Raw genomic sequence first — 23,205 nt, 5'->3', positions numbered from 1 at the left:
AGATGAACAAAGACGCAGCTCAGATTCTCTCATATCTTTCAAAAAAAAAAAAACACACAAATAAACGAACATGTCACACTTTCTTCTCTCATTGCTGATCTCTCTGGAGAAGTTAATTAGCAACAACAACCTGATCTCACGTTGACATTCTGCATTCAATCAAGCTGTTGACTGTTACGTTGATGAAGATAAGATTTGTTTTCCATTTTAATAAAGGTGTGCTGTATCTGATAGAAGCTCTGGAAATGGATGAGGACGCTGAAGTGTGCCGTACCCTTTTTTGCCGTACAATAACAACAACACAAGCAGCCTGCCACTGTTCATTCAGCCATCAAAACAACAATACAAACAAACATCCGCACACTTCATTAGCATTTCAGAAATCTGGAGCTTTATATAGAAGCGGATGATAAACAGGAAACACATTAATTGTGAATACAGTAAATAATGCAGCAAATCTTTCCCGAGATCAGGGGACTAATTTAACCACTGTCGAGAGGCCACCTGTTGACCAATCACCACAATCTGAGTGATATTTGAAAAGAAAACATTTGACAAGAAAACAAAGGAAATACAAAGATACCTTTTTCATCATCTGTGTTACGCGTATCTGTGGAATGTCTGCCTGTTATTAAAAACTCAGGAATCAGGAAAAGTCGTCATCAGTGACCAAAACCAGACAAACACTGCATTCCTTCATCAAACACTTCCTGTAAACGGTCAAGTGTTTCCTGTGCTGAGGCACACGTTGCTGTATTACTGCCCTCTGACTGCTGTTGACCGTGTTGCCAGGTCTTGCTCCACATCATTGGATGTAAAAAGGCAATCTGCCACCGGCTTACACTCACGTCACGGCACACAGAACACTGATACACTCTGAGGAAACACCATCTGTTACATTCACATTGCAGGCTTTGCTTCAAGCTAAGACAATTAAAGCTAATAGAGTGCAAATGTCTGAGCCCGTACTGCCAACTTTACAATGTCTCACACATTCGTATCCACATCCAACATTTAATGACTAGTAAATCCAGAGTCGTAAATTATCATGGGCACCACCTGGATTCAGCACATAGTGGATATTTGCCTCAGTTTTGAAACCCACATTAACTGTTAATTTGAAATAACTCTGTAGGCGGTTATCCAACATTGCTTCGAAATTATTCCTGAATGTTGATTTAAATTGAATTTTAAATCACTCCTAACTACTAAGGGGGTGGTAATGGCGCTATAACCCCCTCTATTTCTCATTATGTACAATTGGAAAGAATTGGTCATGCTTTCTGTCGGTGATCAGTGAGCACCTTTGAGAAAATTCTGTGAACGGATTCTTTTAAAGGCACTTGGGAGAATTATCTTTCAGCTAAAAAAAGGACAAGCTTGGATAAGCATCTTTAGCCCCCGGGGCTTGACCACCCCTGAGGTGAGAGGATTGCTTCACATGAAGTGAAGGCTTCAAGTGCTGCATGTAAAAATGGAAGGTGCTCCTGTTGTTGGATTTCAAGTGGGTGGCACAGACATGTTGCCCTCTGGATCCCAGGGCCTTCGGGAGACAATGGCTGGGCTGTGTGAAGTGGGAGCTGCAGCGCCGAGGGTCACAGGGCCCCTCTTCTCAGGTCCACACCACTAAAGTGACTGTTTAGTGACAACACATAGAAAAGGGGTTGTGTGGAAGATTGTGATGGGGGGTTTGTGTCTGGAGGTTATGACCAAAGGCGGTCCATCCATCAAATGTCAGCCCTTTGGGGACTCAGATCTGTGGGCCCAAAGTGAACAGAATATTTCAGAAAAACACCATCACTTGAAATGATTATATTGATAGGTGCAAGTGTATTTTACCACTGAGATGATTAGCTTTCTTCACATTTATTAGATTATTTTATTAGATGTACTAAGGGTTGTTGGAACAAATCTGTAGACTGCTGATCTCCTATTAGGGCAAAGAATAAAATGACGTAATAGGGTGGAGTTCAAATATTCTTTGTCATATTCTGTATGCATAGCTTAAAGCATACAAAAATTATGGTCTTGTAGAACGATTTTCTTCTCAAGTGGGGATGTAGAAACTTGTAACACTGATGTTTCTCTATGGAAATACGCGATAAGAAAGCTTCTAGTGCCTGCTTACGGTTCTCACAATTCACTGCAAGAAATGCAACCTTTCCTGTTTATTGTGTGATAAACAAATGAAAAAAAAAAACTAAAATTGATTTATTCTATAGCCATGCAGGGAGGTGGTTTTCTTGCAGCTTTTGTTCATGGAAAGAATATAATCTGTGTAACAAAATAAAACAAATGACTTCAGGGGCAGTGGAACAAACAGTGCGAGCGATGGGATCAGGCAGAGTCTGATAAGTTTTTTCCTGCGGTTACTCCCAATGTCACGGACACTAACTTCAAACAGTGCAAATGATTTAAGTCATACCTTCCTTCAAGACCGGTTCTGCCAGCGCCACTGTGGGTAAAGAATAGTGTGAGGAAGAAAGGTCCATACAGCTGGCGTAGATACAAAAGCAGGAAAGCATGAACCTCATCTCACACCTTCCCTTCTTTCATCTACTTCCCCTAATAAGCTGGTATTTTGATTCCTGGATTCCTGGCAAGCTGCCCTGTTTGCAATTCAAAGAGTTTTCAACAAGAGCATCTGTTTGGGTATTATCATAAACCTGTATGCACCCCCACCCTTCACCTCCCTGCTTTACCCTCCCTCCCTTTGCTGCCTCTCTCATTCTCTTTCCTCTGTGCATGTGGACTTGCATGTTTGTGGGAAAGGGGTGGAGAGGGTGGGTGATGGTGGGGCGGGGGATGAGGCTTTTCCGTGACCCACAGAGTCAATGATACATAAGCCACATGACCAGCTAGACTCACACACACGTAGAGGCACGCACGCCGACAGACAGACCTGCAAGCGGACTTCCAGCACATTCACAGCTCCACTCAACTTGGCTTTTGCTGCCGTTTCTCTCACAGAAGAAAAGAAGACACACACACGCACAGACGCACATACACACCTCCATGGGAGAGCTCAGATAAAGACGTGCCTTCAGTCTTGGAGTGGCGCTGTCACACACTGATATACAAATACGCATTTAGACAAATACACAGGCACAGTCAGGGAGCCACCACACAGACACACACGCACACACATTCCCACAAATTAACACACTCCCTTCTCACATACACACACTCAGGGGAGCAAACAGTCTCTCTCTCCTTCTTGCTCGCTCAGCTGCTCTCCTTCTCACTCACTCACTCACTCTCTCTCTCTCTCTCTCTCTCTCTCCCTCCTATCCACACACACATACACACACACACACGCACACACACACACACACAAACACACACACATACACACACCACTACAGTATATCAGCGAGTGACTAGCGGAGAGCCAGAGGGGAGTGCAGAAATGAATGTGAAGATCCTGACGCTGGTGATTGTGCTCTTGGTGTCTCTGCTGTGTTCTGCCAGTGCTGGTGAGTACAGGAGCGGCCAGCCTCGTCGCCGGTCGTCTCCCTCTGCTTTCTATTTCTCTCTCTGTTTGCCTTGGGCTCGTGCAGGCAGCTGTAGTTGATCAGTTACCCAGCATGGTTAGCCTTGTGTGGGCTCTAAAAGGCAGGAATATCAGCACCTGGCTGTATACAGTACTGCACTGCAGTGGTTATAGTGTCTGCTATTGTACTGCCATGGCTTTTATGGTAAACTTAAATGTGGTTTTCTGGCTTAGACTGATAATTTTCCTCCCTGCCTCACCTTGATGCAGGCTTGTAAGACTTGGGAATGAAATATTAAGAGGTTTTTTTGTTGATGGAACATTCAAGTGTGGAGCCACTCCTGAGTGATAGATATGCTGGATGTATGGATGACTGTTGTGGCTGTTATGAAATGTAAGATATGCGTGGCACATGTTCTGTAAGGTGGAGTGAATCAGACTAATTTATGGCTTGATGTATTCCATCTGATCCAAGTGTTATACGATTATTACATGACTGTGAGGGCAACACAGCACCTATATATGTGTGCATGCTTCCTGTGGTGATGATAATGAGGACTGTAATTGTTGTACGCATCAGTGAGGGAAACACAGATCCCAGATGCATGGATCGTCTCCTGAGGAGCTCAGTCTTGATGCCTTGTGACAGTAAATTTCCGTGAAGTGCTGCTGCATCTCTGGAGCCACTGTTGGACTAGATATTAGTTCCAGTGTGGAACTAAAATGTGTAATATTTGGTACAAAAACATTGACTTTGGACAATTACACAGGGGCAAAATTCAAATTCCCTCTAGAGGTTCATGGGAATAAATGGGTTGCGAGAAATGTGGCTGGGGGGTTAGTTTGAAGACCGGTGGGCAGTCTGCAGATGTGATGCAGGTAACATTATGGTGTGAAAAAACAACAGTTAGGCCTGTGTAAATGTCTGGACCATTCTTGGGATTATCACCTACCCACCAACTACAGTAGCTTAGAAGACATAGGACAAAAGCTGTGTTTATATTTAAAACATGTGGAAGATGTTGTATAGGCTATGTATGATACACACACACACACACACACACACACACACACATACATATAGATATATGTTGCTAGGTGCTATACAGACTGGGGCTTTAAGATGCTGTGTAGACTTTATGTTTGCAAGGTGCTGTCCATTCTGTGTTATTGATCCATGGCCACAGCACTCACAGTTCACATGCTCCCCAGCACATTCGTTACAGCGACATGCTATTTTTGTCTGAGGCTCTCAGCACATGAGTAAATGAGAAACAATTATCTAGCATCATGGTCAGTGTCGTTTTTCACACCCTGCGTGTGGCTAAGCATGTTCCACGCCTGAGAGCCCACCATGCTACATCAGTGACGGGGGAAAAACAAGGCTGCTGTGCCTCAGGCTTTCACGGGAGCTTATCCGTCTCAGCGTTGTTCAAGTCATGCCGCTTATGTGCTTCACTGTCCCCTGGCTTGCTACCACAGTATCAAGGCTCCATTGACAGAGGGAAAGAGAGAGAAAAAGAGCGAAAGAGAGGAGGAGATGCAAGTGTGCTGCGGTGTTGATGGGTGTGGGGAGGGATGCTAGCTGGAGTGTGTCTGCGTAGCACAAGCCTCTGCTACAGTATGCGCTGTCGCGGGAAGGTGTCGGAAGAGGCTCTGCATGTAGGCAGTGGGTGTGAAGCCTTTCATCTTGAGACAAACGCTTTTCCAGTTCAGTGGGCTTTCTCTCTCTCTCTGGCATCTGTGTGTGTACATGTGTGTTTGAAAAAGAAAAGAGACATACACAGAGAGTGAGACAGAGGAAGCATGTGTGAGTGCACTTGCAGGTATTATTGAACACAGAACCGAATCTGACTGATATACAGTAGGGTGTGGAAGTGTGTATGAGTCTTGATTGTATTTGCGGATGTATTTGCATATTAGCAAGAACTTGTGCAACAGGCAATCCACCTCAACAACCTAATGCTACTTACAATACTCATTCAGTACACTAAAAGAGCTACTGTAGCTTTCTCTATGTAATATTAGCATCCTTTAGCAGCACACCTCAATTACCCATCCTTGAAAAGCACTCTGGCTCAAGAGTGGGCTCCAGCTTTAGACATGTGGTATCCATAATTCATCCCAAGGCTGATCACTCTTCCTCTCCGTGTAAGTCTTCAGACTGGTATATAAACAGTGCTTATTCTCAAAACATTCTTGTGTCTGTCATGGACTCTTAGAGGATATCAAAGCCTCATTTCTCTCAGCCAAGGAAACACCCTGCCAGTCTTCACCTCGGGACGCGCAGGATAAAAACAATAGCAGCTGGCTCAGACATGCAGATTCACCTAGCTACATACGCACACACACACGCACACACACAAGGTGAGCTCTGGGTTGAACAGGTGAGCCAGATGTGTGTTTGTGTGTGTGAGTGTGGCACGAGGCCCGCATCAGAGCCATTATCTGGCAGAGAAATCGTCTGCTTGGGAAGGGGGGCGATTTTATGAGAGCTGTCAGCAGTGCTATTATTCCGTATTAAACTTTGATGTATTGTTGGAGCTGGCTGCTCTGTGGCACAATCATGCTTACACACTGTACTGTAGCTCACCTTGCTCAGATGCTCAGCCAAGTGTTACGGGTCAAAGTACAGCCAAAAAGAGGAGGGCTTCAGTACATGCAGCTACTCATTAGGCACCTAGAGGCATAAAACCCTCCCATTATTGTGTTAACAACATCTCTAGATCTAAACCAACCGTAACCAGGAAGCTTTAAATCATAATCCAGGGTTTTCTGATGTAAAGAAGGTGTTTGTGCCTGTGGACATGATTATGGCAGTCATGGAGAGAACAAAAGCTGCTAAACTTTTCCAGATGTCCAGGCATAACAAACTAACAGTGAGCAAACATTTGTGTCAAAGGGGGAGTAGTGGAAAGGTTATTATGGGATTATAGAGAATCGCAATGCCTTTCCTTTTTTTTCTCTCATTTTTGATGCACAGGAGCTTGTGAGCCCCACCTGGGCTTATGTCACACTTATACTACAAGTCGCAAATGCGCACACGCTCGCATGCACACACACACACAAACACATACAAGGGATCAAATAAAGTCCATTTCACAAAGAACCTGAATTTCCTCTTCACGCAGAATTAAAAGGAGATGGAGCCAACAGCCTGCAGCATCAGTATAGCTTATCTGCTGCAGACAACACACACACACACACACACACACATGTCTGTGAGCTAAATAGTAGCATTAAAATCCAGACAGTGCATGTCCACATACCAAAATTTTTTAAATTTTAAATTTTAAATTTCAACACAATTTCTGCCTGGGTCATATCAAATGGCCTCTTACTTAAAGGTAACGCTGGTGACTGCTTGATTTTTTCTGAGCTCTGTTTTTGACACGATGGATTATGTTATCCTGTTGGATTGCTTTGAAAGTGGGTTGACAATAGGGATAATGTCTCTCATGGTTTTAATCCTATTTATCAAACAGGACTGTTTCAGTAGCCGTCATTAATGCCTCCTCTTCAGTGGCCCCTCTGACCCGTGATGTTCCCCAAGGCTCCATTCTTGGCCCTTTGTTGTTCAGTATATGTCATGAACAAACACAAAATCAATTTAAGTCCCATTATTAAAACACCTTGTTTCTGACAGGCAGTTGGATGTTCTTTCCCCAGCTGGTTGAAAATAAATCAGAACTAATTCTTGTTGGTTTCTCGGCATCCATCCCTATTTTATGGAAACATCTTTGATGGTTGCCTTTTCTCTTGAAAAACAAGTTACAAATGTAATTGTAGCATCTCAAGGATCAAGTCATTTCTCCCTCTACTGACACGCAGGACATCCATGTGTTTATTTCCTCTCGGTCACATTATTGCATTTCATTGTGGGTTGAACCAAAAAGCACATTCAAGCCTTGAGCTAGTGCAAAATTCAGCTGCTCTGCTTTGAAATACTAGTGGTTATTTTTTCTATTAAAAATCTTTTGATCAAAATATGATACAAAATTAACTGCTTTAGAAAATTTTACCCGCATTCCCCAAACCTACAAGGCTCATAACATTCAGTGTGAATGACACCCACAATAGCTCTGGAGTGGACGGGAGTTGAGGAAGAGATTTAGTGGAAAATCATAACTCATTTGGTAGGGATATCAGGGTAACCTTTGGGCTAATACTCCCTGGGAGCTCAGCTGTTGAAGACTTTGGCATATGTGACTGCTGGTCTGCTGTAATGTAATTCAGAACTCTTTGAATGAATAAATCTACTCACTTAGATCCTCCCTTGAGAGCAAACGCAGTGAAGGGGAAAAAGCAAAAGGGGAGTAAAAGTCAGGCCAAGGGACAGAAAAATAAAAGGGCGGACAGGGAGAGGGGCTATCAGGGAGCTGAGAGGTTGAGTAAGCTTCCCGTGGTGAAGGAAGTCACTGCTGCATCTGAAAACTGAAAGCTGGAGATCTAGTCCATCTTAACAAATTTCATATGGAATAATGACACTTCTTGCCTGTGAAAAAGAACTCTGTGCGGCTAAATGTGGTAAGCTAGTTATGAATAAAAGTTTGACTCCCCTCTGACTCTATATATCCTGCTTAGGTCTGTTGCAGTTCAGATCCCCCTTTGAGTTTTGAGGGCACAACTTGGAGGTAGGGGATATGGAGGGGGGGAGGGGTAGGGGGCATGTTAACCAGACCTCATGTGATTACCAGACTCAATCCTCATGCCTGGGGCACTCCTTACAACTTAATTAGAGCCAGATATTTTTTAAAAAACCACTGTGTTTTCCACCAGTGTCCAATATTAAAGTGATTTATGACTCTCTTTTTGAACATTAAGTGTTACATTTATAGTGGTAGTCCAGGCAGATCAGATTCCTGATCAAGATATGACTGGACATTTTTATTAACGGGCTGCCAGACCACAGAATAAATATTGCGGTCTTTAGGAATGCAGGTGCTTTAATTACTTTCATGCTCAATTTGTAGAAACCCAGAATGGAAAAATATGACTTCTGTATATTGCTTTAGAGATGTCATTTGTTTTAGAAATTCATTCTTCAGCAGCTAAAACAGTGAATTACTTTGGAGAATCAAATAAATATGGTTTAGGGTATTGACGCCATTAACATCAAACCTCTGTGGGCACCATCAAGGATCAGTGGGATTTCATATAATGTATGGCCAAAAGCACCGCGCAGCTGGCTGTTGTTAGGCTGTTCTAAGTCAGACAAAGGATTTCATTGCTGTGAAGATGGCAGTGTGGATTGGGGATATAGATGTTATAGAGGGACTTTGGGAGAGATTTGGGGTTCATTTAGTGATGCCCCCACTGGGATCTGCCTAAACTCTAAGCTTTAGGCAAAAGGATGTGCATGTCACTTTGTTCTCAGAGAATGAACAGATGTTGTGGTGCACCTCATGTGGTTTCAAACTGTCACGCACCTTATGATCTTTCTCTAAATGAAATGCTTGAAAGTGGTAATTGTAAGATCTCTTCCATCTTCCACAGACGTGGGGCCCTTCTGTGACAACACAGAAATCATTCATTTATGAAATCATGCATTATTCATTGTTATGGCTCTGTCTTTGATCACAAATGTTATTTTCCCTGTGAGACTATTTCTCACATTCAGGTCTTAAATGTTTGTCAATGAAATGATCTACCACTGACTAAAAGCATGGAAAGCATGGATCTCTCTATAGACCGTTTCCCAGATCAGGACATGGGCCCCTCGCTGTGTCCCTCTGTCTCACAAACTGTTCAGGAGAGGCCGTCCTGCTGTCAGGTCCACTGAACATGAACAGATGTTTGTAAAAGTAGAAGGGAAAACAACTTAAGGATTTGATAAACACGAATCCACGTCAGGCAAACAATTCTTCCTAACGACTGAAGAAAACCTCATAACTGCAGAGGGCCAATAAACACTAAACTTTAGCTCACCGAAACGTAAAAGCTGTCAGCAAAAATCCTCATGAATTTTATTTCTTCACGAAATATGTGGGACAGAATTTGCAGAATTTGTTTCTGCGCACAATATGCTCCAAATGTCAAAAGTATGACTGGAAATTTAAAACAAATCACAATTTTATTTTTAATAAAACCTGAACCTTAGCTGAAATCAATTCTTACATCATCATCATCTTCATCATTATTATTAGTGTTATGCAATGTCATTACAAACTTAAAAAACTAAACTAACTAAAAATTAGTTAATGAGGTTTGTGGAGTTGATGTCTTTTCTGCATAACCACGGTACACAGCTACACATTTTCTACATTTTTGCTGTATCTCAAATAGACACTGCAGGTGTTGCCACCCTTGTCTTGAAGCAGCGGCGCCATTGTTTTGTAATTTTTTGTGTGGTTGAGATGTAACACATTCTGACGCAATGTTGCTGCTATTTTCCTTTAATAGTACTGTATGCGCGATGGAGAGAAGTGATGGTCCCCTCAGGCTTTAAAAGCTGCAGTGAAACCTGCGCAGTGACGTTCTCTCCCCCCTTTTCTGTCTCTCCCTTTCTCCCACATCTCAAATGGGAGAAGAGATGCAGGTTCACAATATGTGGGGGGGGGAATGACACAGGAGAGGGAGGGGCTGTGTTTCACATCTGATTAGCGTGCCCATGGAAACTGATGGTTGGAGGATCTCTTTGCCCTTGACGTGCAATCTCTGGAGATTAGGGCAACGGTTGGTAGCCTTACCTACTTACTGTACCCGCCATGCGCAAAGATTTTGCCTGCTGCTGTTAAAAGAAACAGCAACACCAGCATCTCTCTTGGCTCTGCTCTCGGCCATTTTGACACTCCTCAAGGAAAGTTATGAAAAGAAATCTCTGCTTCATGGGTGTAGGAGGCATTGACACTGAGGTGGGATAATCTGTCAGGAGTTTGGGAGTCCATCATAGGTGGATTTTTAATTTCTTGTTTCATGGTGCCTTTTAACAGGTGGTTCCATGCTTTTATATGGCTACACTAGTGTGAGGAAAAATCAGATTTACATCCTGTGATTTCACAATCAGTGGGTGAAGTGGAGAGCACAACTGTAGTTAAACCATACGCATCTTCCAGCATACTACATTCTTCTTCCAGTAATTGGAAAGTGGGGTTGATGTTTTTTGTATTTAGTTAATGTAATCAGCTCACTCAACTATCATGTGGCACTGCAGTAACAGTTAGAATTTTCTCGTCATTAATCCCCTTAATCCCTTTTTTCGTGCTTACTTCACCTGTTCCTCCTTTTCCTCCCTTCCTTTCTCTCCTTCTCTTTGGCTCTCATTTGCCATCTGGGTCACACACACACACAAGGTATTGTGAATTTGTTGCTTGTACTAACATTTAGCCAAAGGTGCCTCTTTTCTACACGCAATATGCTCGGAATGCCAAAAGTATGACGGGAAATTTAAAACAAATCACAATTTTATTTTTAATAAAACCTGCTTCTTGTGTGTGTGACAGGCAGCCAGGTAACCTTAACTCAGTTACTCGGCATCCAGGCAACAGTCACTAGCCAGCTTCAGCAGTGTGCTATTGTGTGTGTCTGTGCTAATCTGCCTTAGCTCAAGGTAGGAGTGAAACGATGGTATTGAATTTCTTTATTCGGGTTTGATAATGAAACACGGACAGTGCTGCGAAAAGCCCGCCGAGTGAAGAGACCGATGCGTTTTTGATATGGTAAAAATGGGGATGTCTGACCTAATAATCTTCAAAAGTACATGGGATGTGTCCTTACTCTTCTTGGAGTTATTTTATGTTTGCGTCTCTCACCGCTCATGTTCAGAGGGCTCCAACCTGCAGTAACCCTGTAGCCACAAATTCACCCGTTCAGCCGGAGTGAGATTGTGAATAAACCAACAGGCAGTCAAGTGGTGAAGGGAGTCAGTGACTTCATTAGCCGTCTCAATGCTGCTGCTGGCCCTTTGAACTCACAGCGCTCTGATCATAGCAGAGTATGCAGTCTCACACCTCATCATTTCATACACTCTCTAATTCAGGAACATATATAGCACCACTCCTCACGGGCGGTTTACTGACTCAAAGGGACATCTGCGGCAAGCCAGAAACTAACAGGCTGCGCAGTTTGTTTTTAATTTGTCCCGAACCTTCAGTGAGAGCGGGGGTTGCTTTCAGAGCAGGGCGGACAAGGGGTTAAGTTTAAAAGCTGCTGTAATGGGAGCAACTTTTCATGCACTTTGGTTTCCTCACTGGAGTTTGTATAGACAAAGCCAGCCTTCAACTCAGCCACAAGCCTAGCATTATCGCAGTGCAACAATGCTGCATATCAAACAGTTCCCGACAGAAATAAAAGAAAGTGCTCACGACCAAAACAACCCCCCACCCCACCACACACACACACACACACACACACACACACACACACCACCACCACCACCCCACAGAGGAAGAACACTCAGAAGCCAAGTGCAGTGGCCCACAGTGGAGGTTAAAAACATAGCAGACGCAGGGCTGATCATGGATTCAGTCTGTGTGCAGTGAAATTTGTAAATTGAGAACCTGTTCAGTTTCAGCTGACAATGTCATTCTTTTTGCTCTAAACTGAGCGCCTTTCACGGTGGCTGCCATGGTAACATGGTCTGAAAGTCGGCAAGCAATTGGTACCAGTTTCTGCCAAGGCCCAGACTTACTGGTAGGCATGCGATAAGCAGTCCGACACTAAATGTTCGATTGTGAAAACTGAACAACAAGGGACTGCCTCCTTGGTTAGGCTCTATTCCATATGTGCAAGATGAATGTGTGGGGAGCCTATGCTAGGTTAAAAAATTGTTTGGCTTGTATCTGACACAATTAACACATCTCATCCTTGGCTAAATAATCCTTATCCCCTAAAGTGCTTATACAGCGGGAAGCATCTCTACCCATGGCATGTCTCTGTCTGGCTGTGCAGGTTAGTATGTCTGTGATAATGGCATGCTATACAGGGATTCATTAGCTAAAGCTACTTTTAGTGAATGAAGGAGGGAGGCACACGATGGAGACAGCAGGCCTGCTCCTCCAATGTCATGGTAATATCCATGGCTACACACACCAGGGTATTTAGTCTTCTTGTCTCACAAATATTGTTCTGTTACACACACACACGCACACACACAATGTGCTACAACTATTATCTATATAGACACAAGTAGTACTGTTATTTTTATATTAATGTGCATGTTTAGCACACACTGTAATGGTAGTCTTTGCTTTTGCTTTGTTTTACGGTAGAAAACCAATCTACCATTACATTGCAATATACATTATTTAGGAATGCTTTAGCATTAACAGAGTTCATGGTATGTGAATATGTCATCTAATTGTGAAAAGAGGGCAAGCTTTAACTAGGTCTTAGTACAATCATAGTGCAGTGCAGTGCATTGTGCAGCACTGAAGGTGTGTCCAACACCTTTGGCTAGTGAAGCAGTGCAAAATCTGGTCACAAAGTGAGGCATAAGTCGTTTTAAGTGTAACATGAATTAAACATATCAGAGTGTCATCTCCCTTTCCCTTTAAAAACCAGGTGCGCCTGCACCTGGCAAATTAGTTAGCTGGTGGACCCTCTACCGCCTCCCAGTCCTTTATCCCATCATCAGCTCCAATTAACTGCATTTGAGCAAATGCACCAATATTTAACTGAGGAGGAGGAGAGCTGCTGTGCTCCCCCGCGTATGTCAGAGTGATATGAATGGGTGTGCTTGGACATAAAATTAACATGCTGATTAACGGTGGATGGGATGCAGGTGGGTGAAATAAAACGTAAGAAATACACGGTGCGCATTTTGTGCTTCAGCTAAACTTCTTGAATATTTAAATGTCTTAAGGTAATAAATATTACGCATTCTTCTAAACATCCAAAAGGTCACACACACAGTTTTGACCTGTTTGACCTATTTCAGTCTGAATCAAAGATGTGAACTGACCAACATTGTTGACCAACATTAGCACACTGCCAACAAATCTAAGAAGCACAGTCACCTATGAAAGAAACATCTTTGATCATTTATGATGTTTCTGATGCCAAAAAAGTACAATCACACTGAGGGGACACAGGGTTAACCCATCTCCTCTCATTTCAGTACTGACCAGTTTCCATTCTCCCACACAATTTTACACATCAAGATACATCAGTACAAACTGCAGTGGACAAGATTTATGGCACAGAGGTGCCAGATAAATGATGTGGGGACAGTAAAGAAACAGAGGAGAGATGAAATGGGTTTGTGATGCTGAGCCAACGGAGAAAATGGATCAGTGAGATTGCACGCAATTGATTCATGATCAGCGTGACTGTGAGTGATGAGCAAGACAAGTAAACAAACAAATAAGATTCAAGAGGACAGCAAATCAATTTGCACTGACACAGAGGAAAATTAAACACAGCGAGAAATTCATTTTGGGTGACATGCTTGACGCGCATGTTTACATTTGAGCAGCAACAGTTTTTAAACCTTGAACACAAACCTGTGCTTACTTGTTGGTATAGTTAGACTCACAGCTGATATAGTTTAATCTCTTATGTATTAGTGGCAGAGGAACCATTATGCTGTGGCTGCATTTACAAGCACAGACATTTGTTATGTGGTCATTTTGGCAGGCAATACACACAAATCAGCTTTACAACTATTAGTAAGTAGCTCTGGCCCATTTGCCATGCTGTCTGTGTTCATGCATTGACACACAACGCTGTGATATACAGTTTGCTCTTGCCAGCCACGAGGGCAGCTGATGAACTTGGCACTAAACCAGAGGACAGCCATTTCTCTTTTCTGACAGGATGGACAAGTGCTTGAAGATATATATCACTCTGGGCTCCACTCATGGACTGCTGCAGACTCAACAGGGATAAGCTGTCAGTATTCCACTTTCTGCTGGCCCTTAAGACAGACAACCAGCCATTTAAGAAAGAAAACATAACAGACACCACCTTAGGAAGTGTTGGTGAAACTAGGGCAGCAAATTGGGGAGCAGCCAACCAACTATTCATCATTAGTCTGAAGACTTGCCAGTTTGTGACACTATCAACTATTCTCTGCTTGACCACTTCTGGCTGTCCTGCTCTTGTCCTTTTCATGGAGAAGAGCAGGGGTGGCATCAATTTCAGTGGCAGTAATAACCAGGCATTCCTGAAATTCCCTCTTTATTAAACTTTAATTAGGGAATTACCAAGTGGGGGAAGAAGTGTTGAGATTTGGTGGAACGAGGGCAATACCAGGACTCCAAGGTCATCAGTAGTCGAGATAAGATGCTTAGTGTTGTGAGACACATGTTACTCTGCTATTTTACCAGCTGAACCCAAACATGGGAATCTCTCATGAGAAAAGATCAAATGGGATACTAAAAAGACTGGATCCAATTCCAGAGCAATAAGATAGCGGTGATGTCTTTGTTTATGGAGATGAAATATGCATTATCCAATGATAAACCTGCCATGGAAACAATCAGAAGGTCTTATCTAGATGCAACAGATGCTGCCACAGTGAATCTATATGAGTTCCACTACAGATGGTTTGCTGTAAGTCCTATCTGTTGCAGAAAGATGCTTCCCTACAGGCTGCAAGAGTTAATCTATACTGCCAGTGTTATCACCAGGACCCAGCTTATTTTTAGCAGCTTTCATTACACTTTTCTTTCCTGTAGCCAGATTGGATGAGTTGAGATTTGTCAGGAGAATCACAAGATGTTCTTCCTTTAAACCCCAGTGCCGAGCACCGGCTGACAGCTTTCTATGGCAGGAGACATCTAAATTGTCTCATTATGGACCTGGGTTATGACAGCCTGGGCCACCCGGAAAGAAACAGCAGATGGGTTGTGTGAGTCGAGGTACAATTACTTTACCATCTTGGATTACAGTGTGTGTATGTGTATGTGTATGTGTGTGTGTTTGTGTGTGTGTGCATAGTGACTGAGTGCATGCATGTGTTTGCAGCGCCTGTTAAACTAGCTATTCACTGAAACATCAGCTGCAGCTTGTCGTTGTGCAGTACACTTACACTCAGGTATCACTGTGAGACACCGAAGTGCTTGTCAAATGGCCGAGTGAGAATTCACTGTCAGTGAAACCCCTTCCACACACACCTTTCCAATATAGGAATTGAACGGGAGATCACAGCAGTTTCACAAGATTGGCTTTACGTTGGATATGAAGTGAGAAAATAGGCAATATCGTAACTTCTCCCCCATCTCTTTTTTGATTTTTCACCCAATTACCTTGTCACTTTCTCATGTGTACAATTGAGTGCAACTTTAAAAATGTCTTCAAGAAGATTTTTCTCCATTTAAACAATCATTGTATGTCGCTCCTCTTTATGATATGGGGCTTTTTACCCCATCAACTTTAGATATTGTCAGACGAACAAACTGCTTTGTTTCAAGCACACTTATGCTGTAAATAGCAAAGACTGCAGCCTTGTGCTACTCTGCGCTTTGCATCTAAAATGGTTTTTCATGAGCAAGAGGAAACTGGCCCACCACAGAATCTACTCAAACACCAGAGTGTATTAACCTTCACCCCCTGACAGAAACAAGCTGAATGCCCTCAGAATGTGTCAATGTCCCTCATTCACTGCGTATGTGAAAAAATAACAAAAGGATAAAGTGCAGATTAGTGCTCTTAGGGGCAAAGATGGGCATTAAATGTGGAAATATGCAACACAGACTTCCCTGCTGCAAATGAATTAGCCCACTGTTCACGCACAAATATAGTTATGTGCTTGTGGAAGAAGATTAGCGTGGAAATGGAACTTGAAACGTCTGGCATTTCAGGGATATACATCAAAAACATTCACCATCCTGGTGCAGTTCCCTATTATTTAAACCTGAAGGGCAGAAACCTTTCTATTTTCTCTCTTTTTTTATGGAAAATTGTTCTTTTAAAATGTCTTCAATATGCCACAGCTGAAGGTCAACCATTAAGAAAGGCTGCGGAGAGACTTTGGCTTCCTGCTAATGGCGTTTTGAACTCTGCTCTTGAAGAAAGAGTTTTTAATGTTTCAATCTGAACGACATCTTTGGGGGCACAGCTGTGATTTGTTCATATAACAGCCTGTGGGATCACCACTCTGCTACAACTAAATACACAAACTGATGAAAAGAATCTTAAGGAACCAGGTAGCCTGCCATCATCTTGGTTTTTGTAAGCAGCTCAGCCGCTGTCCTCAGTATACTTGCTGCTTTTCCAAACCTCTACAGTCAACTTATCTAAAGCTGTGTCCTCACACAAGCCCCTATAAACTGAAGGAAGGTCATTCTCTTGGGAATTCTAAAAATGGTACCAGTGTCTTTGAGGAGAGGAGACAGGAATGTCATGGCTCCAAGTGAGTGATATCAGTCAACTGCATGATGGGAAATATCCAACTGGGATAAGGAGTTAGATAGGCTCTAAAGAAGTCTTAGAAAAGTGAAAGGGATCATAAAACATAATATTAATTTTAAAAAAAAAACCTTGAAAGGTGCCCTGTTACAGGAGCTACTCAACTCATGAAATCAGTTGCCTACAGCCTACATTATAAACCAGAGAAGAAGAAGAAGAAGAAGGAGCAGTGTTATTTAGCTGGTGGTGGGTTGGGGGTGCATTATGCTATTGTGGTGCATTATGTGAAATGCTGGATCCAGTGTTTGTAGAGTTTGACCCAAACTATGAACTAAAAATCTGATGTCAATTTTGTTTTTTTAAATCTGTATTTTCCCAGTTCTTCAAACCTTATTGAAGGAAACTATTAAGTCCCCTTTAATCACATCTGAACAGCTGAATTGAACTAACATACCACATGCATTTACTGGTTCATTAAAATGCATCAATAATACATATAATGACTTGTCACCGAACTATTTAACCACTTTGATATAGTGAAATAAAAAGTTCTGCTCTGCTCTTACTCAAATTTTATAGGACTAAATAACTGACTGTAGTGTAAAAGATCACCCACATCAAATATCCCATTACATGTAAAGATATTACTTGGGAACATTCCTAAAAACTCTCTGAGAGGAGATCTGTCAGTTTGCAATCGGTTGAAAGGTCACAGATACTCTTGAGGTGGACCAAACCATTTGGAAAAGAGGGGTTTAAAGGGATCAGGCCACACTTATTGAGAGGAGACTGAGAACATCTGGGATCACTCTTGAACACAAATGTACTTACACACACCCAAAACATTCACACACATCCTCTGCAAGACACACACACTACTATTAAGCTCATCTCTAATCTTGGATGAAACACTGCAACAGGAAGGGCCTCCACAAGTTCTGGTGCTGTGCAAAGTTTGTAATCTTGAGGGAGAGTGACAGAGACATGAAACATGGGGCTTTGGGTCTCTCACTTCAGTCAGGGTTGTATGTATATCTACTGTGCTTTGGTTCCACCAGACTGACTGAACTATAATGGTGGGTGGGCTTTTACAGGCCCACACACACACACACACACACACACACATTTATGTATACATGTCTCGTGTTTCTTCATCTATTACCACTGTGATCCCCCTTTGGATCTTGCTACACATTTTCCATAGGCACTGATGGACTTAGCTGATGATCAAAATGTGATACTCTGAGTGAGAAGAGGCTGTGATGTACCGTTCACTGGAGAGGCCATTTTCTGGGGATCTAATTGGTCTCACCTGTATGTGTGTCTGCCAGGTCCCATGGCCTCCACGGAGCATGGCAGAGAGCTGGAAGAGGCAGCGAGAAAAGTGGTCCAGCAAAACCCTGCAAGGGGCGGTCAGACCCACAGACCAGCCGGCTGGAAGAGGAGACGCCCACGGCCACGTCTTTCCCACAAGGGACCCATGCCGTTCTAGAGCAAGGTGAGTTTCTGGCAGTCAGGGGTGAAAAGACATCAGAGATCATCAGACCTTTAATAAACAGTCAGTGTTACACAGTGAAAGGCTTCTAGCCTCCATGATTCCTTGTGAAAAAGTATGTGTCTGTCTCTGCTGCGTTTGCCAATCAGACCAACTTTCTGTCCAACTTTCTGTCAAGTTAGAGTTTTGTGATTCTCAGGAGAATATGAACAAAAGCACTTTCCAACATATTAAATCATAACTGCTGACGAGTGAGGAAACACAATTCCATAGTGGAATTTCTAAGAGGAATAGTCCTGAGATACTTTGTTGGCAGAATCAGTTAGGACGTTTTCATTGACGAATGGGAAACTCAAACTCTCACAAGAACACTTAAAAATGTCCACTACAGCCAGACTCAACTTTAACACAAGACAGTTGTTAGCACTGAAAAAAGTGCATGTTTTAATAGAGTATTCAATCTTAGCTGACCAACTTACATGTTTTTGTGTAAAGGTTGTTTTTAAAGTTACGTCATTTATTTCCTCATATGGTGGACAGTTATATTTAGAAACCCAACCTTTGAGTCAGTTCAGCTAGCATACATCTTTTCTCTCCATCTCATAAAGTCAGTTTAAACCATTTTCCAAAGACAACACATTGTAGAGTTAGGTTTCCTAGTGGCACCAATCTTCTCGTGAAGGAATGTTTTACTTGATGTCAAGTAAAACAAGGCTTCGTATAAAAGCTCTTTCATCAAAACCAGAGATAATATTTTACTTATCACCTTTTCACAGTTTGGTTTTCTACTCTGAACCAAAACAAACTCTCTGCATTTCAATAAAAACAGATAAACCTTCAATGAGACAGTAAATCATACTACAACTATTTAAACATGATGATCACATCTACAGTTTATACAGATTAAATTCTCTTTGCGCTTGCTAATGTTAGCAATGGAAGACAACAGCAGTACAATAATGACCCAGGAAGAGCCATTCACATGTCTCTTCCAGATGCTTAGGAGACAGGGAAACTCAACTAGACACAATCTAACCGCAGGAGGTGCTGACCATACAGCACTGACCTGCAGAGGGCCTCCATAAATTAAAGCCATAGTGAGAGGAGCCTGAGAGTGTCAAGGCATGGTTAATCAGTTTTAAGGAGAAGGGATCAAAGCTATAGACGTTTGGAAGCTCTTTCCTCTAAAGCAGCCTGAAAGGATTTACAATCTATCACAAATTATTGATCATTTTTGTTTTTGTATCTTTTGAAAGGGTTAGACTTGAACCCACCCCTGCTTTTAATACGGGACTCTAGAGGCTCAACACAAAGGTGAAAACAATGAGTGGAAAACCAAGCCAGGGCCATCTGTACTTGGGGGGCAACACGGGCCCTGCAACTTTCCTTGGTCTGCCAATAAAATGTGAGAATCCTCTCTGTGAGTTGAGTGGTCAGAGTTTGTGCTCAGAACTGGAATGCTGTCTACACAATACGGGGAACTTCAGGAAGTTGTGAGGCTCTAAAAAAGTGAATGGTTCAGTGAGTCACAGTGCTGTCACTGCAAACACCGTTTAAACCACAACATGCTTAAGATTTCCTTTTTTTGTTCACTTCCTGCTCCATCTCCTCTCATTCTTGCTTAGTTCACAGTTAATCTCATTCAAGGGTTTACATATCATGCCACCTTACCCTAACCTGACCACAGTGTCAATCAGGCTGCCCATTAGCATGATGCTGATGCTACCAACCTTCATGGAGTAAATGATCCAAGGATTTAACAGTCTGAAAGTCTTTTGTCCTCAGCATGTAAGCTGACTGGAGGAGATCTGTTTTCACAAGACCTGATGTCTAACCCCAATCCACTTTTCAGCCTTCAAGCAGGCCTGAAAGGCTCTGTTATTCCTCATGTGTCCTGCTTTCTTCTTCAGTTTGAGCTGATGATGGGAAAAACACCTCTGGAAACAGCTGGAGATGCATTTTGTTTGATCAAAGCCAGAGTTCAATAGAGACATCCAGCTGAGGACCCTTAAGAGTACTAGATAGACAGAACGTATTTGGATATGTCATAACTGGCCAAAACTTAATGCACTGGTAGAGTGGAGATTAAGAATAAAGACTGACTTGATAGTGTCCACCAAATCTATGCTATTTAGCGACGTCTCCCCATTTCAGTGTCAAAAGCAGCTCATCTTTTATTCCCTGAGACACCTGCGGCAGAGTTTGACTTTTCATCATTACACATTCCAGATGTGAACAACTCTGAGAAGAAAGAAAGGTCATCTTCTATGAGCATCTGAGTAGACTCAAATCCAGACGTGCTATTACAACTCTTGGATCTAAGCCATACCAGTGACAGTCTAAAAGACTACAGGATATTACAGATTTAAAGCCGTAGGCAATTTATGAAAACCCCTTGAGACTCTGAGTGTGAGTAAGCCCAGTGAATGAGTCTTCCAAAGGGTTTTTCATCAAAGCAATGTAGAACTGGTCTGCAACTCCTCCCATACACTCACTTTGTGATTTAGTACGGCTTCAAGATACGCTGACATCATCCCATGACCCCACACAAAGGATGACAACAAACAACAATACAACTCAATGGAGATGTACAGTACTCATTACATGACTGCAGAAATATGTCTTCATGAAACAAACACAGGCTCTTATCATTGAATGAACCTTGTTGTCATGCAACAAAGCGTACTGTACTACTCATCTGAAATCTTGGGAAATCAACACAAAACAGTAGAAGATAAAAGCTGAGGGAAGATAAAAGATTTCCTCTTTGTTAAGAAGTACAGCAGTGCCCTGAGCATAGTATAATGTTGGACTTGTGTTCCACTCTGAGATACGAAATAGTTTTTCTTAGTCTTTGATGCACTTTTCTATCAAAGACCATGAAATCTGATTAGAACATGTCCGCTATAACCTTTTCTTCATTGTTTTCCAGTTGTTCTACAACAACTATAGGTTATCACACAGAAAAAGCTCTAGCAGACAGTCCCTGGGTGGCATCCTTATTGGAGAGAAAACTGAAATGTCTGCAGGACTCATGAAATGATTCTTGGGGGGCAAAACACACGTTGATGGCTCTTTTTCTGTTATTTTCCTGTTTTGCAGGCACTGCTTTGTGCGCCCTCCCCCAGGTTCTGATTTCAATGCTCTTCCTTTGCCTTGGGGGGCCTTGCAACGAAGGGCCTATGCTTGCCCAGCCTGAAGAGTGATGTCCATAGCACCTGCTGGTTCTTCAAGCAACTCTGTCCACAAAAAAATCAGGACAAGCAGCTCACCCTCAGCTCTAAGAGGAATTGGGAGGGGGGGGAGGCAGGGAAGGGGGGTGGGGGGTTATGGAGCCCAAGCTATCAGACTCTGTTTCTCTGTCTCTCTCTTTCTCTTTCTCTCACTCCCTCACTACTTACCTATCTCTGTCTTTTCCCAAGTGTTTTTTTGTTTTGTTTTGTTTTTCACTTTTCCTATCATTTGCTTAATAGAGCCCAAACATAGCGATCTCCCTGAGTGTCTCACACACTTTGCATGACATGTGGTGGAGAGGGAGCCCGGTCAAAACAATCTGAGTCTTAAAGCATCTGTCACTTTTCCACAGTGTGGTATTCCCATCTCTCAGATCCAAGGTCACTGTAGCCGCTGATTTCATTGCTGTGTAGCTAACTAACGGCTTCGCTAGCAGAAAAGGATGCTGATTTTGCAGAAGGACAGTGTCGGTTTTAATAGTTGACAACAGCAAATATTAAGATACTCGCGATGCTCTGGATGTCTGCTGCAAAAAAAGAATTAAAGGCTTCATGTTTAAAACGAAAGAGCAAGAGCGTCACATTTGAATGACATTTCAACTATCGCTTGATTATCAATTTTAATGGTGCTTTGTACCTCCTAATGACAGTACGTCTACATGCAAAGTAAAGCTGGACTGAAAAGAGAGCATAATATTGTCAAAACAATCTATTGACATGACAGAATAATTCCTTCATTTAGGAGATTCTTTAATCCAAAGCTATTTTGGTGTTTCTGAACTCATTAACACCTTGGGGGGGAGGGGGGTTTACTGACTTGCTCAAGGTTACTGTAACATGTCCCACCTTGGATGAGTCCTTTGACCCCAAATCCCAATCCCAATCCTGTCCCCAATCCCCAGCCTTTTCACCCCACTGCTGCCCTGCGCAGCTGCTCTACACGACTGTTAACTGGCAGGGGCAGTCTGCTCCACCGACAGGCTGCCTTGCCTTTTAATGAAGTGCCAAATAATAACCTTCTCCACAATGCTGCCAGGAATGAAGGAATGAAAGGTTAGGGAGAAACACATTACCTCTTGTTTGAAGTCTTGATACACTGACACATTATGCATTTTAAACTTCTGCAAACAGAAATCACACGTGAGACAATGTAAGGGAGGAGGACAGTTAAATTAGACCAAAAAAAAAAAAAGAAAACTGAAAGAGATAGGTAAAGTTTCAAAGTAAATATCAGCACAGTATAATATGTCACCATGATCAGCCTACCACTAGTGCTCTGGCTGTGTTAATATTAAGCATAAGGCTGGTTTGACCCTTCAGCCGATATCTTTCACTAAAGAAATGCTATGCCTTTCCATCATACTGGAATATATTACTGTTTCTGTTTATTTCTGTGTTTAAGTAGTTTTATTTCTTTTTTCTCAGGGTGCTGTGATAGAGGCTTGTACTAGAGCAGTCTATTTTGTGCATTTATTTAACAAAACACAAACATTCAGTACATTTTAAGCTTATATGAGCATATTTTCGTATACTGTATCTTTACTCTCCCTATATGTATTCACCCATATAGTCATGTATCCAGATTCAGTTCCTTCTCGTCACCATCCTTTCCCTCCATTATGTTTGGTACAGTTGCCTTTCTAGTCTGCCCTTCCACAGCACAGGTGGTCGTGGCTTTGATCATTATGCTCATT

The 23,205-nt window shown here is 42.4% G+C and overlaps 1 protein-coding gene across 2 annotated transcripts; it reads left to right on the top strand.

Annotated features, from left to right (window-relative positions):
- The first annotated feature begins 3,257 nt into the window (after positions 1 to 3,257).
- Positions 3,258 to 21,584, top strand: apln (apelin). Of its 2 annotated transcripts, none has more exons than XM_046406425.1 (3): positions 3,258 to 3,476; positions 18,115 to 18,281; positions 21,381 to 21,584. In XM_046406425.1, the coding sequence occupies exons 1-2, from the start codon at positions 3,410 to 3,412 to the stop codon at positions 18,273 to 18,275; spliced, it is 228 nt and encodes a 75-aa protein (XP_046262381.1). In that variant the 5' UTR covers positions 3,258 to 3,409; the 3' UTR covers positions 18,276 to 18,281; positions 21,381 to 21,584. The 2 variants fall into 2 exon arrangements, with proteins under 2 accessions (XP_046262381.1, XP_046262382.1); XM_046406426.1 differs by lacking the exon at positions 3,258 to 3,476 and adding an exon at positions 12,810 to 15,284.
- The last annotated feature ends 1,621 nt before the right edge of the window (positions 21,585 to 23,205 follow it).

This window comes from Scatophagus argus, chromosome 12 (assembly GCF_020382885.2).
Source record: "Scatophagus argus isolate fScaArg1 chromosome 12, fScaArg1.pri, whole genome shotgun sequence".
In the NCBI taxonomy this organism is placed as follows: Eukaryota; Metazoa; Chordata; class Actinopteri; family Scatophagidae; genus Scatophagus; species Scatophagus argus.
Note: the sequence above shows the minus strand (reverse complement) of the source record. Positions and strands in the feature narration are given on the sequence as shown.

Bases quoted from the DNA above. Each gene is read 5' to 3' on its own strand.
- apln (XM_046406425.1), top strand. From the start codon at position 3,410: ATGAATGTGAAGATCCTGACGCTGGTGATTGTGCTCTTGGTGTCTCTG. The intron at 3,477-18,114 runs GTGAGTACAGGA...TGTGTCTGCCAG, and splicing joins GCTGTGTTCTGCCAGTGCTG to GTCCCATGGCCTCCACGGAG.